The sequence below is a fragment of the Phoxinus phoxinus genome (assembly GCF_949152265.1).
Source record: "Phoxinus phoxinus genome assembly, chromosome: 7".
NCBI lineage: Eukaryota > Metazoa > Chordata > Actinopteri > Cypriniformes > Leuciscidae > Phoxinus > Phoxinus phoxinus.
The window spans coordinates 34,695,093-34,709,101 of NC_136882.1; the positions used below are offsets into that span (position 1 = coordinate 34,695,093).

The 14,009-nt window shown below is 35.9% G+C and overlaps 1 protein-coding gene across 8 annotated transcripts in view; it reads right to left on the reverse strand.

Moving 5' to 3' along the window:
* hdac4 (histone deacetylase 4) overlaps window positions 1–14,009 on the reverse strand; it is a 207,009-nt gene that overhangs the window by 36,852 nt on the left and 156,148 nt on the right. For all 8 annotated transcript variants that reach the window (XM_079618643.1, XM_079618645.1, XM_079618646.1 and 5 more), the window contains 5 exons: window positions 12,309–12,411; window positions 9,740–9,786; window positions 4,679–4,786; window positions 2,991–3,046; window positions 1,299–1,386 (listed from right to left, as the gene is read on the reverse strand). In XM_079618643.1, coding sequence (XP_079474769.1) covers window positions 1,299–1,386; window positions 2,991–3,046; window positions 4,679–4,786; window positions 9,740–9,786; window positions 12,309–12,411 — 402 coding nt within the window. The remainder of the gene's footprint in view (window positions 1–1,298; window positions 1,387–2,990; window positions 3,047–4,678; window positions 4,787–9,739; window positions 9,787–12,308; window positions 12,412–14,009) is intronic.

Consider the following 14,009-nt stretch of genomic DNA (forward strand, 5'->3'; position numbering starts at 1 on the left):
TCAGAAGAGCCGTGTCACAGAGAGGAGGAAATGAAAGCCGTTTTAAAAGGCATCCAGAAACCCTAATGACCCCAGCACAGCTCTGTCTTGACGCCACTTGTCATTTTAAGCTACCGCTGGCCCAGGATGAGACAGAGACCGTCCCGCATACCATAAACTCTCAGAGTTTTTAATATATATATTTATATATATAAAAATGATTAAATATTTATAAAATATATAAAAATACATCTAAACATGTCTTTCTACACTGGTTATGTTAGCATTATAAATATTGAATTTATTAACTTTAAAAAGTTTTGACCTCTGACCCGATGTATGAAAACTCAAGCTCCTCTTCTCTCATCGAAATCCTCCGGCATTTTTCTTGAAAACTTCTCGTTTTGGACTTCTAATTCACGACAAGTGTTTTGTTTTGGAGTCGTGTGATACTTTTATGGTGGATGATCTTTTTGGAGCTTCAAAAACGGTTTCAAATCCATTACAAAGCTGGGAAGATCCAGGATATTATTTGATATAAGTGAAAGAAGAAAGTCATATACAGATAGGATGGCTTGAGGGTTTCATTTTTAGTTGAACTATTCCTTTACATACGGTATTATATATATAATTAAATATTTAATATATATATTTTTTTTTTATAAATAAGTATATAACTTTTTTTTCTTCTCCACTTTCATGGCACTGGTTATGTTAGCAGAAAACTGTTGCCCATGGACATTTACTGGAAAAATGCGTGTAATTTTTATATATGGAATTTGCACCAACTGTACAGTTACTGTACGTGTCCGGAAATCAGTTTGAAAATGTTAATTATTTGTGTAATTCAGTTTGGTGACTCTAGTGACAAATAAATAGGAAAAATATACAGGTGAAACTCGAAAAATTTGAATATTGTGCAAAAGTTAATTTACTTCAGTAATTCAACTTAAAAAGCGAAACTAATATATTATATATATACTCATTACATGCAACGTGAGATATTTCAAGCCTTTATTTGTTATAATTTTGATGATTATGGCTTACAGCTATGAAAACTTTTCACAATATTAAAATTTTCATAAGCTGTAAGCCATAATCATCAAAATTATAACAAATAAAGGATTGAAATATCTCACTTTGCGTGTTATGAGTCTATATAATATATTAGTTTCACCTTTTAAGTTGAATTACTGAAATAAATGAACTTTTGCTCGATATTTGAATTTTTCGAGTTTCACCTGTATTTATGAAGAAAGAACGTATGAATTCATGGAATAAAACACAAATATATACAATCTGATTGAGTGTGCACTTACCCAGTCTACAATGAGAATCTTACTGACGTTGAGTCTCTGCTGTAGGAGTTTGGCTGCAATGGCGACCGAGTTGAAATAGCAAAATCCCCTGTTTTTTGGGTCAAAAACAAAAGCAAAAAAACAGCATGTGAGAGAGAACACAGAACCAGGGCAGTCAGCTGGTGTGTGTGATCTATTGTGGAGGGCCTGATCGTGTGCGTTTCTGAAGTGGACCTCCTGGCCTGATGGATTGTCTCATTTCGCTAATGACACGATTCACCCACTGCGTCCTGGCCTGACTTCAGAGCGCAAGAACAGGGCCTGGCCCGCGGCCCACGGCAGAGGCACCAAACCTCAGTCGACTCCCCAAACACGCCATTGATGGAACAATCCTTTTATTTAACCTTTCACCATAGAGACTGAGGAACACTCGTTTACTTTAACCTTTCCGTAATGAGGGAGACGCACTGGGAATTAAGATGGGAGGAGCGGCGGTGAGCCTTTTAGAGCAGCAAAACTCATCAATTTGAGGGAATTTAGTCCCACATTAACGATACCTGACATTCATTTGGACAAACCATCAAGCTTCAAGATAATTCAAACTGCATCCAAGTTGCCTGAGCTTAACAGTGAGAACATTGCGTACACAAACATCTCAAAACAGTCAGAAGTATGCCAGATCAGGAACAAATGGCACTTTTTATGAATAAAGTACAAAGTAGGGCCTGAAACTCTAACAAAATGAATCCGGAAATCACGTTTTTTTTTATATTATGTTTCAGGATTTGGTCAGTAAAAGGAAGCACTAAATGCTGAGGGCAAACTACTGGACACTTTATGCGAGTTGTGCATTTTTTTCTTAGCCTTTGCTACCACAATTTGAGGAATGTCTAAATAGTCTTTTTCTGTGATTATTATTTTCTATTAATATAAACAAAACAACAAAATGAAGTAGAAAGAAAATCTAAATAAATAAAATAAAAAGCTAGATATTTTGGGACCAAATGTTAGTTTGTAGTTACTGATATACTGAAACATATTTAGCCCATAAATTACATTATCATGGGGAACAGGGTTGAATGGTTGAATTTGACAATGCGTACATTTTAAAAAAATTGGTTCGGTAAAGAAAAGTCACAATTTAAGTGGTAAAGTTGTGTGCAAAACTTCCCACAGCTAACCAGCAAAAAAAAAAAAAAAAAAAAAAAATTAATTAACAGTTTTCATTTAAATATAGAATATAAAAAAACACATTATGTCAAAATTATTTGCTGTAATATTTTACATTAAAATGTATGTCTTTTTTTTTAAAGTTTGTGTGTTCTCTGGAAATCAAAACTCGAGCTACAGGAACCTCTTTAAATCCTGGATCCAGAAAACACACACCAAAGTCTACCGTACTCATGAAAAAATGCCGTTTACAACACATGCTAGTCTTTCCAAATAAAACTGGTGTGAGTCTGTCTGGAGATAAGACTGGCCTACTGTGCTGAATTCACCTCGCCGACCATTTGCAGTACTGTACCGAAGCCAGCGAGAGCGCTGGAAGTCCTGCAGTCTTGGCCAGGCCATCCACTGCCGAGCTGGAATTCATTTATGTGAGAGGATAGTGTGTATAACACTGATTTATGATGCTGTGCGTGTGTTTGAAGTGGATGCTGATATCGGCTGTGGGGTTTATTTTGAGATCATGGAGATACAGTGAGAACGTACATGGGAGTGCTCTCCTCAGCGTGGTGTCCTGGAGGTCGAACCACAGCAAAGCCGTTCTGTGAACACAAACACACACAATGTCGGAGACCTTAGAAGTGAGAAATACAGAAGAACCTTAACACAGTATAGTGACATCCCAATGTGCGTACTTATGCACTATTCTATGAAGTTTCGTAGTATAAATAGTGAGGGAAAGGTGTTCACGCTTAAACTTTAAATACCCGAATGATGCACTTAAATGGACAGTTCACCCAAATATTTAAATTCTGTAATTTACTCACCCTCAAGTTGTTCCAAACCTGTATGAATTCCTCTCTTCTGCTGAACACAAACAAATAAGATATTTTTTAAGAAAATGGGTAACCAGACAATTGATGGACCCCATTGACTTCAATAGTATGGGAACAAAATACTATGGAAGTCAATGGGGCACATCAACTGTTTGGTTTGGAACAACTTGAGGGTGAGTAAACGATGACACAACTATCCCTTTAAGTGCATCATCCGGGTATTTAAAGTGTACTTTTTCTATTTGGAATGTTTTGGGATGAACTATCCCTTTAATTTACAGAAGATAAAAAGAAGAAAAAAACAAACAATTGTGGAATGTTTGACACTTCAAAATTCATACACTACACGGTTGAGTACATAGTGCGTAAGTTCATAGTGTATAGTGCATCATTTGGGACACAACTAGAGTATTCAACTTATAAATAAATGTATAATTTTAATAGAAATATCATTTGAAAATAATAAATGAACAATAATACAAATCAATATTTCAAAATAATTATTATGGAGTTGTTATTAACTGGGAGTTTGATGAAATAAAGTTTAATTGATTTAGTTTCTTACATTATTATTATTTTTTAAGTATAACAAATAGAGTGAACTTAAGATAAAATATATATATATATCTCAAAATTTCCCTTTATTATTCAGTAGTAATTTATTGAAAGTTTGATTATATTTTTTAAGTAGCTATTATCACAATGACTACCGGTACTAATGACTTATTGCGTTCAGTGAGGACTCAACACTGGAACTTGTTGCATTGCGTCTGGCTTGAACATAGTATAACGGAGGTATGCTAATGAATGTGGGTTCATTTACAAAAACATCATTCCAAAGTGACTTTGGGAAACACCACTCACACTTTCTGTCCCGTCCCTCCTGACTCCTCACAGATAATGTCTATTCCATTCAGGCTGATGGACAATAAAGCTCAGTGGATGCTATGTGTCGCCGCATGGCTATTGAGAGCAAGAGGACTTTAAGTCACCAGTGTGTGATACTACTTCACCTCAGGTTTCACACACTGGGCGCCTGCAGCTGCCTGATTTTATTATCCTTCCTCACTTCAGAGGATATTATTTTATGCAGAGATATGCGAAACAGAAATAAAAGCTAGTGCATTATGTAGTAAGTGCATTGTGTTTTTCTGGGCATGCTGAGGCATGGTTTTGAGCCATGTCATTTTTGAATGCGGTGATGGATGTATTTCAGTGTGTTATGCTGAGATTTCAGTGTGTTATGCTGAGATTTCAGTGTGTTATGCTGAGATTTCGGGTGGGCGGGAGCTGAGGGGAAATCATTTGCGAAACGCATAATTCAGCCTCTAAATACTGACTGGAAGTGCATTAAATACATCTGTGACCATTGAGTGTGTGAGAGAGCGTCAGTCTTACCCTCAACTCTCCCGAAGCCACCTTAAAGACCAGATCCACTACAGACCCCACAGCCAGACGAGCAGCACTGGACGAGTGAACTTCATTCCAGATAGTGTCACTGTCAACCTGTTAACACACACACACACATGTCGTTGCATTTAGGGTGGAGATGATCTGATACTGGGAATGCTAGCAAGTTTCAAGTTATAAAAAATTACACACACGCGCACGCGCACACACACACACACACACACACACATATATATATATAAAATAATATATATATATATAATTTATAATAAAATATATATATATATATATATAATTTATAAAAAAAAAAATAAAATAAAAAATATATATATATATATATATACAATATATATAAATAATAGTATTAAAATTTAAAAATTGTAGTGTACATAAAATTTTTTAATAAAAGGTTCTGTTTACAAAACTAATTAAGCCAACTAACTGACATGATTTATATATCTTTTGTATCTTTTAACAATACATTCTTGTATTTGAAAAAATAAATAAAAATAATATAATGTGATTAAATATATTAAATATCAAAACGATTTAAGTTAAAATAAAATGGTTGACAAAAAAGGGGAAAAACTACATTTAAAAATTATATTAAATATTAAGAATATTAAAACAATTATTAAATATAAAATGTTTAACAACATTAAATCTAAAAACAAATGATAAAAAAGAAAACAGTTTTGTGCATTTGGCGTTATTAATAGTTATCGTTTCATGAAAATTCATACTTTGCTACCCACAAATCATTAGTCCCATTTTAGTTAGTCCTGTTGTAGTGCACTTAAATGTATCACAAACAGCAAGTTCTAGTCTATTACATGGTATTGTCAAAAGCCAAATAATGAAAATGGCATGGCATCCTAATTTAGCGAACAATATTCAGCAGTTCTATAAGATGTCTCTCCTCAAGAACCCATGCATACGATGAAAGGGGAAAGTGTGTGTTTTCTCACTGCTGACAGACTACACAGGACAGAAGTGAGACGTTTACTCAAGCGGACCGCAAACAGAGCCAGAGAGGCTTCACACACACACAACCGTTCCCAAACATCCTCTTATGTACCATTCCCGTTCTCACAGAGATGCTTGATTGCCCAGCAAGCAGAGAGAGATTTACACACAAACCAACAACATGGACACAAAGAAGCCAGAGGCCTATGTGACACCTAATGCACGACCCAAAGGACACGGGCATGCTGGGAGTTTAGGGCAGACAGGCTAAGAGAACGCAAGTTTATTCTGTGACATGAAGGCAAATAGTGTCAGGAGAGACCTGGCTCAGGAAGGGGGGCATTCCCAGAATGCTTAGAGACAGAAAACAGCCATTCATCAGGCACTACTGATTATGCTCACACACGTCTGCCCTACAGCCTGCAATTACTGCACAAATGAACACACACACATACACACAGGAACACACACACTAATACTTAAGCACAGTGTACTTAAATGGGGTCATGGGTAAAACAGGGAATAATTCATGAGGAGTAAACTACTGGCTCTCCAGATCAACAGGTGCGAGCAAGTGCAGAATAACATCTCTCACACTGCAACTCTCACATCAAGCGCCATTATTGATTCATAGTGTTCAGCTTATGACAAGCATCACTACTACTGCTCGGAAATGGGGATAGGGAACACACCTTCGGCATGAATGAGACTTGGGGACAGTTGCATACACTTAGACTTTGTCTTAAGAACTAGTTTGACCGAAAATAAGTTAACCAATGGGGAATCAGTCTTACTTTTCTGATTCAGATGAGACCAATTTAGCTTTTTATGTAACTGACTTTAAGTTATGAACAGCCATAAAGAAAAAACATGTGATGACTAACTTGTAAGACTAGCCTTAGCAGTTTATGCAACTGGAATCCATATACAGTATATATAGAGACCAGAATATTATAAAAACTTAAACCATTAACCAATCTCCATAACCACAATATCTCTTCTATTAGAGAGCACAGATCAGTACTGCTCATATTTTGTTCAGAAAACATAAAAATATATTTTTAAATATTTTAAATATTACTTTGTTGCTTTTTTTTTTTTTTTACATAAAAAGTATATACAAAAATTATTTAAAATACAAATTATATATAAATTATTATTTTATAATATAATATATATGATCAAATTATGTAACAATATAATTATTTTATAATAATAATTTACTATAATATATAAAAATACTGTTTAAATAAATAAATGAAAAGTATCCAATATTTAAAAAAAATGCCTGGTTCATATTTTTGTTGCTGTTTTTTATATTTAAAATGATATAAAATGATTATTTTAAATAATACAATTATAAAAAAATATTATACATTCTTTAATAATAATAGTTTACTATAATTAATAAAAATACTGTTTAAATAAATAAATTAAAAGTATCCAATATTACAAAAAAGTGCCTGGTTCATATTTTTGTTGCTGTTTTTTATATTTAAAATTATATAAAATCAAAATTATTATTTTAAATAATACAATTATACAAAAAATATTATACATTCTTTAATATAGTATAATATATAATATACAAAAAAAAAAAAAAATGAATTAAAATTATTTAATATTACAAAAAAAATATTAAGCTAACTTTTAAATAAAAGGGGGGAAAATTATTTTTACCTTTTGGCTTTCTGTGATCCAATGTGCATTGGACAGAAAAGTAATATATCATTTAGATTTTACTTTTTTATATTTAACCATATGTATTCAAACTAGTAAAAGAGGTGCGTTTAAAATGGTGAAAAACTGCAAATTACAAAATGTCTTGTCTTGAACATCTCTAACAGACAGCCAATAAAACGTCTTTCTCTTCCACGCCATCATCACGCTCTACTTCCAGTATGGCTTTCCAATAAACCACCTGCGAACACTGAAGTCATTTCTGTTCAAGTGCTGGAAACATCTGAGGACAGTCTGTGTCTCTGCAACAGCATGAGGAGGAGAGGGCTGACATAAGCAAGCTGGCAACAAGAGAGACGGCGAGAGGGAAGTGAGAAATCTGGAGAAGCGCTGAGACGCGTTTACCAACGCTGGGGTTCCCTCTCAGCACACATATCCTCCATACAGTTATGAATTCAGCTTTTCAATGGCATGAGCGCTCAAGGGCAACGTAAAAAACCTCCGGTCTTTTCAAGCTCCGCCAAGAATGACTTTGTCACGAATTACGAGCCTGTGGTGCATTTCGAAAATGAAAAAAAAAAAACCCCGAAAAAAACTTGATTCAGGGAACAGTGAGTGAAAGCTAGGGAACAGTCAGAGAGTGAGCTATTGAAAGAGAGCAAGAGTGCATGATGAAGGAATATAGTGTAGAAATAAACGAGAGCAAAAGGATGTGAAATATAGACGTGACTTCTAGGGTCATTCCAGGATATTCCTTGTGTCTGGAGTGCAACTATGATGCCTTAAAATACTGCCTACATTACCAGCTCAGGAACAGAGCCACTATGAAACACTTTCAAACAAATAATAATGAAAATACATAATACAAATAACCAAACAAACAGAGAAGAGTCATTTTTATGAGGTGAATTTCAATATTATTGAAAACCACTAAGGCTAAGTGCACATTTAACAATATATGTAGTTTAAAGCAAAAAAAAAAAAAAAAAAAAAAAAAAAAAAGAGTTGCTGAAAGACATCTAAAGATCCCAGGCTTGAGCCCCAGAAGCCCACCGCAGCGTGACCCGTGGTGTAAAGGCAGCGTGTTGGAATGAACGAGCACAGTTTATCTTCACCCTGACAGGCTAATTTTTGCTCTAGAGATGCAGGAAGACAACAATTTTGTTCCATTTCCATAAAAGAGTCCAGAGCCCTTCTGTTTCTCACCATTCAGCTCAAACACTGTGACTTCAGCCAGACGGGACCGCCTGCCATTTATCAGAACCCCCCCCCAACAGCCCTGCCTGAGGACCCTCCATCACACACACACACATGTTTGAGGATATTACAATTTTGAGGATATTTCACAATATTACTGTATTTTTGATTAAATAAATGCAGTCTTGGTGAGCATAAGACTTCTTTGAAAACCATTTAAAAAATATATGTTTCCAAACTTTTGACAGGTATTGTATACACACATTCAAATGTTTGAAGTTTCTTCTGCTCACTTCTATTGAAAATACAGTAAACCGTTTTCAGGTAGTCCGATTAACTAGTCTTTTGATCCAATATGCATTTCCTCTTCTATGACATTTTGCATCATTAGATTTGTATAGCAACTAAAAATATAATTGTTCAATATTTAAACAAAGTCTAGTGCACTTATAAAGCAACAGCGGCTTCAAAGCGAATCCCGATCATTGAACTTCATGAGTTTGTTAGAAGCGCTCACACAACATATTAAATGCATATTTCACATATTTTTATCTTCTTTTAAAATGTCCTTAATTACATGGTTAAATTAACATAGTATCCTTGTAGCTCAAACAATAGAGCATGCTACAGCAAATTGATGGGTTCAAATCCCAGGGAATGCATGAACTAATAAAATACATATTTTGAATGCAATGTAAATTGAATGATCATATTCTCCTAAATAGTTATGATTAGGTCCAATAGTTCCTGGAGCCCTGGAGAAAAGAATAATTTCCCTTTGACGTATGAATATACAACAACACAAAAGCGAGTATAATGTATACTTTCACATGAATGACTGAACCATCTCTCCATTCATTACAAGAAACCATTCATGGTCAAATCTGAATCATTGACCTAATCCAGGAGGGGGGGGGGGGGGGGGGGGGGGTGAGGAGAATGAGAGAAGTGAGGATGAGTACTTCCTGTTCCAGAGCCGCGAAAGAGTGTGGCTGACACTGTCCACTCAGCACTGAAGAACAAGTCTATCCATTCATTCATCATCATCAGAGAATACACACACACACAGCTTGTTTATAGAAAACATCTGGACACGATTACCCGCTCTGCAGAAAGGAGAGCAACAGTTTTTGTTGCCGCTGGAGTTCAGGGGAGGGAGAACAAACAGGGCTGTTATTTACACACGGGAAAGAAAGAGAAACTCACCCCGATTCCTCCGCACGGCAGTCTCACGAACATGGGTGTCACTGAGCCTACGGGGGGGAGAGGGAGAGAGAGAGAGAGAGAGAGAGAGAGAGAGAGAGAGAGAGAGAGAGAGAGAGAGAGAGAGAGAGAGAGAGAGTGAGCTCCACAAAATCGCTGATCGTCTTCTTCACATGAATATCAAGATGTGTATACATGAGTTATTTTCAGGCCAGAATTTTTTCCCAGCTGAATCTGGAACACCACGGTGGAAAAGCTAATTTTATAGTTGTTAACTTGCAGTTTGATAAGGCAAAAATGTGACAAAATTATGTCAAGACGAGATGTATTTTTTTTTGCTGGCTGCACAAACAGAGCATGACTCGTGATTCATGTATGATACTTGTGAGCTCTTTGCAGTGAATTAAAAACATAGTGTAACCAGTGACATTTGATTTGTGAACTAATGGACTCTTATGCGCTGATTCTTTTAGGTGAAATTAAAAACATACAGTGCAATCGATGTCTTCCGATTCACAAACTAATGACTCTTATTAGCCGGTTCTTTTTAGTGAAATCGAAAACATAGTGCAACACCTCTCATTTGATTCATGAACCAATGACTCTTATGAGTCAGCTCTTTTAAATTAAATTGAAAACATAGTGCAAACAATGACATTTGATTCACAAACAAATGACTCTTACGAGCCCACTATTTTTAGTGAACCAAAACCGTATAGTGCAACCAATAAGATCTGATTCATGAACCAATGACTCTTGTGAGCCGGTTCTTTTCATGAATTGGTCAAAAAGACACAGAAACCGATCGGTTTGAATCAGTCTGCCGCATATTTCACTACATGAACTCAGTAAATCCATCAGATTGGTTACTGAATTAATATATGACTCACTTACTGATATGCAAGTAATATCTAACAATAATATCCAACTTGCAAGAAGTAGTTTTAATAAATAAATAAAAACTGTGGCAGTAACTTAAAACAACTTGTGTTACGATAAAAAGCTAAGTCCCAATTCGCCTACTTATACTATGCCCTAAAAGTGCTATATGTACTCTTTTTGTGAAGAAAAAGTACATACTTCTGAGTGTGTATCAGAAGAGTAGACAAGCTTTGGGACACACTACTTCGTCATAACTGCGTCTTTAACAGATGTTGCTTTGTAACATGCATCCTGTCACCGAAAAAACTGCCCTGTCAATCATCTTGTCATAGTTCAAATCCTCCATGTTCAATTTAATTTAATTTCCCACTATTTCGGAGAGAAACATAGCAGCACGTTGATCCGCCAATCCTATGTTTGCGATTTGCATAATGATGCATTTAAAAGTTAATGACTAGTCAAATCATTACTAAAAAATTGTTGCATATGAAATATAATGTGGATCAAATTTAATAAACATCTTTTCGTCAGGTTAGATACTGATTTTTAATCACTCAGACCGCTTTATCTAAACCTCTCAACCTAGCCATTGGACTCGCACATCTGCCATGTTTGTAGTTAAATTTTTTTTTTTTTATGTTTGTAGTTTTTAAAAATAATAATAATTCATGTTTGTAGTTCTAATCGAATCCTCGTTCAACGCACAATGAGTTGTGGGCAATATATTAGATGTAGAGTGTGCATTTCTCATTTCAACATACTATGATATGGGACACACTAAATCTAATTTCCAAAAGTATTTAGGACGGATAGTATGCGAATTGGGACGCTGCAATATTTCTTAAAAATATGTTGTGCAAGAAAATGCCATTAGTACACTTAAAAAACTGAGATGCAATGCAATAGCTAAAGACGTCCTTTTGACGCACACAGACCAACAATAAAAAAAATCAGCACAGATGGACGGACCACCAACCGCGAGTACTCAAAATGACCACACTGACCATCCCTAGTTATTAGTGCACAAACACACATGCAATAATCCAACATTTCTCAATGAGGCAAAGCACATATTGATTAAAATTGCCTTATTTTTCAAATCAAGCGTGCTTGTAAAGCAACACATTGTAGCAACTAACATCAAAAGTCTGTTAATCAGATTGTAAAGGTGGAAACTGAGCAGTCTAAACTGTGATGTCGTCTCTGTGCCCGACGAGTGTGAAATATCCATGCATGTGCACGCGCGCGTGTGTGTGTGTGTATGTGATCGCTGCACGAGGGGGCCGGAGCTGAAGTCATGGAAAACTGCATGTGTGGTTGTTATTGGCAGAGAGATGACGGCCTTGACGGACAGCTCAGGGGCAGACTCAGATCAAGGGCATGACTGATGAAAGCGGAGAGAGAGCTGACAGGGGCGAACGACATGGGGAGGGAACAACAACGGGCCCAAAAAAAGAAATGAAACCAATTGCAGCGTTTAGGAAACATGCTGTAAGGCGGATCTGGCTGCAGAAGCGTAAATAATGTGGATAATTGCAGAAGTCCAGGCGCAGTGCTTCACGGGCTAATAACTGAGAAGGCCATCGGAGCCTCCAACTGTCGCAGAGAGAGAAATACAACAATGCGCTCATTCACAAAACTCATTCAGATTCAGCCTGTGGTGTAGTCAGGTGTGTGTGTGTTCTCTTACTGTCCAGTTTTTGTCTGAGTGGGTTGGTTCCATAAAGCAGCACATGGGCTTCAGAGTGGACCGTCTGTAGCTCCTCCAGAGTGGCTTTCCTGCCTCGAATACACTGAAAAAAATGAACGATAGAGTTAAGAGCTGATGATGGCTGTGAGTTTCAATCTGTTACACTAGTATTCTTTTTTAGATTAGCAAGTATTTTTTAGATTTTAATGTAACTTTTGTTACTATATAATGTAAAAAATTGTTAAATGAAATACAACAGTTTTGTGTTTATTTCACGTTCTGAAATTGAACTTTCAAAAGTTTAGTGTCAGATTGTTTGCCAAACGGTACATTCATCTTACCCAGATAAAAGTTTGGTCATAAACAAAAGATACACATTGCCATACAAACCATCTAAACTTTTTTTTTTTACATTCATGCATTTGGCAGATATCCAAAGTGACTTGCATTCATTTCCCATGACCATTATGTTGCAAGCACTATTTTATACTGTTTAAGCTACCTTTACATTTTTAGAGCCTCAAAATTCAGATTTTAACATTTGAAATTATTTTGAAATAAAAACACATTTAAACAGGTTGCAAATGCCTGTTTGAAAGTTTACATTACACAAGACGATTCTGTCCAAAAACATGGACTTCTATAAAACTTATTATCATGTGCACTTATTCAGAGGACAAATACTTATACAAATATTATTTCTAAACAACAACCGATGAGTATTATATGTAACAAAAAAAGAGTTATGGGATACCTTTGTTCTACACATTCTGTGTTTATCTTTGGTTTTGGTTATTTTATTTCAAAAGGCTGTGAAATTGTGCACTACACATTCTATGGTTGTTCATATGTTTGTTATCCCCACAAAAAAATGGCCTCGTCTCCTTCCCTGCGTACCGACAAAGCCGGAGCGTTAGCATTAGCCGTTATGCTTTTTTGGCTAAAGGTTGCGGGTTTGCCTTCAAGTGGAACAGGTAAACCGCCTTTACAACCTTGTTGTGTTTATAATCGCACTCCTGCAAACGATTATAACTCAAACTTTCAGGGAAAACCTTTTTAACCCCCTGAGGTCGGCAAACGCGCGGGCGCGTTTTGCTCGTTTTTTTTTACATAGCAGCAAAATAGACCTAAAATACTCCGTCGGTTTTGGTCATACAGACTTAAGAAATATGAAAAAATTAGCTGTTAAATGTCTACTTTTTTATGTGTCCACTTACAATCGAAATAAAACATTGTGCTTTTGTAAAATAAAGAAAGTAAACAGGGAGTGCTTTATGCCTCTCCGTCTCCGTGAACTTTTTTTCTGAAGCACTTCTCTAAACTCAAATAAAACTCAGCGAATACTATTCACTCAGACATGAGCTATATATCTCTATAATCATTTAAGTGTGTAGTTTTAAATTATCTAATTCAAATCTAAAACAAATATTCTCTGTTTATGTAATCTATATAAAAAGAGCGAGAGATCAGCTGTGCTCATTATCTTTCTGGCACCTCATTACTCCGCTAATGTGACACGCCCATCGAGAGCGCGCGCGCTATTCAAACACAGATAATCTGAAGCAACACATGCAAACCAGTCAACACCCACAACAGCTGGACAACACACTCGCTGTGAGGAATAGCTCTGCTAATAATATCGTGATTATCCTGGAAATTTTACCTCAAACGTGCTGGAGTAGCCGAACAACGGACCCAGCT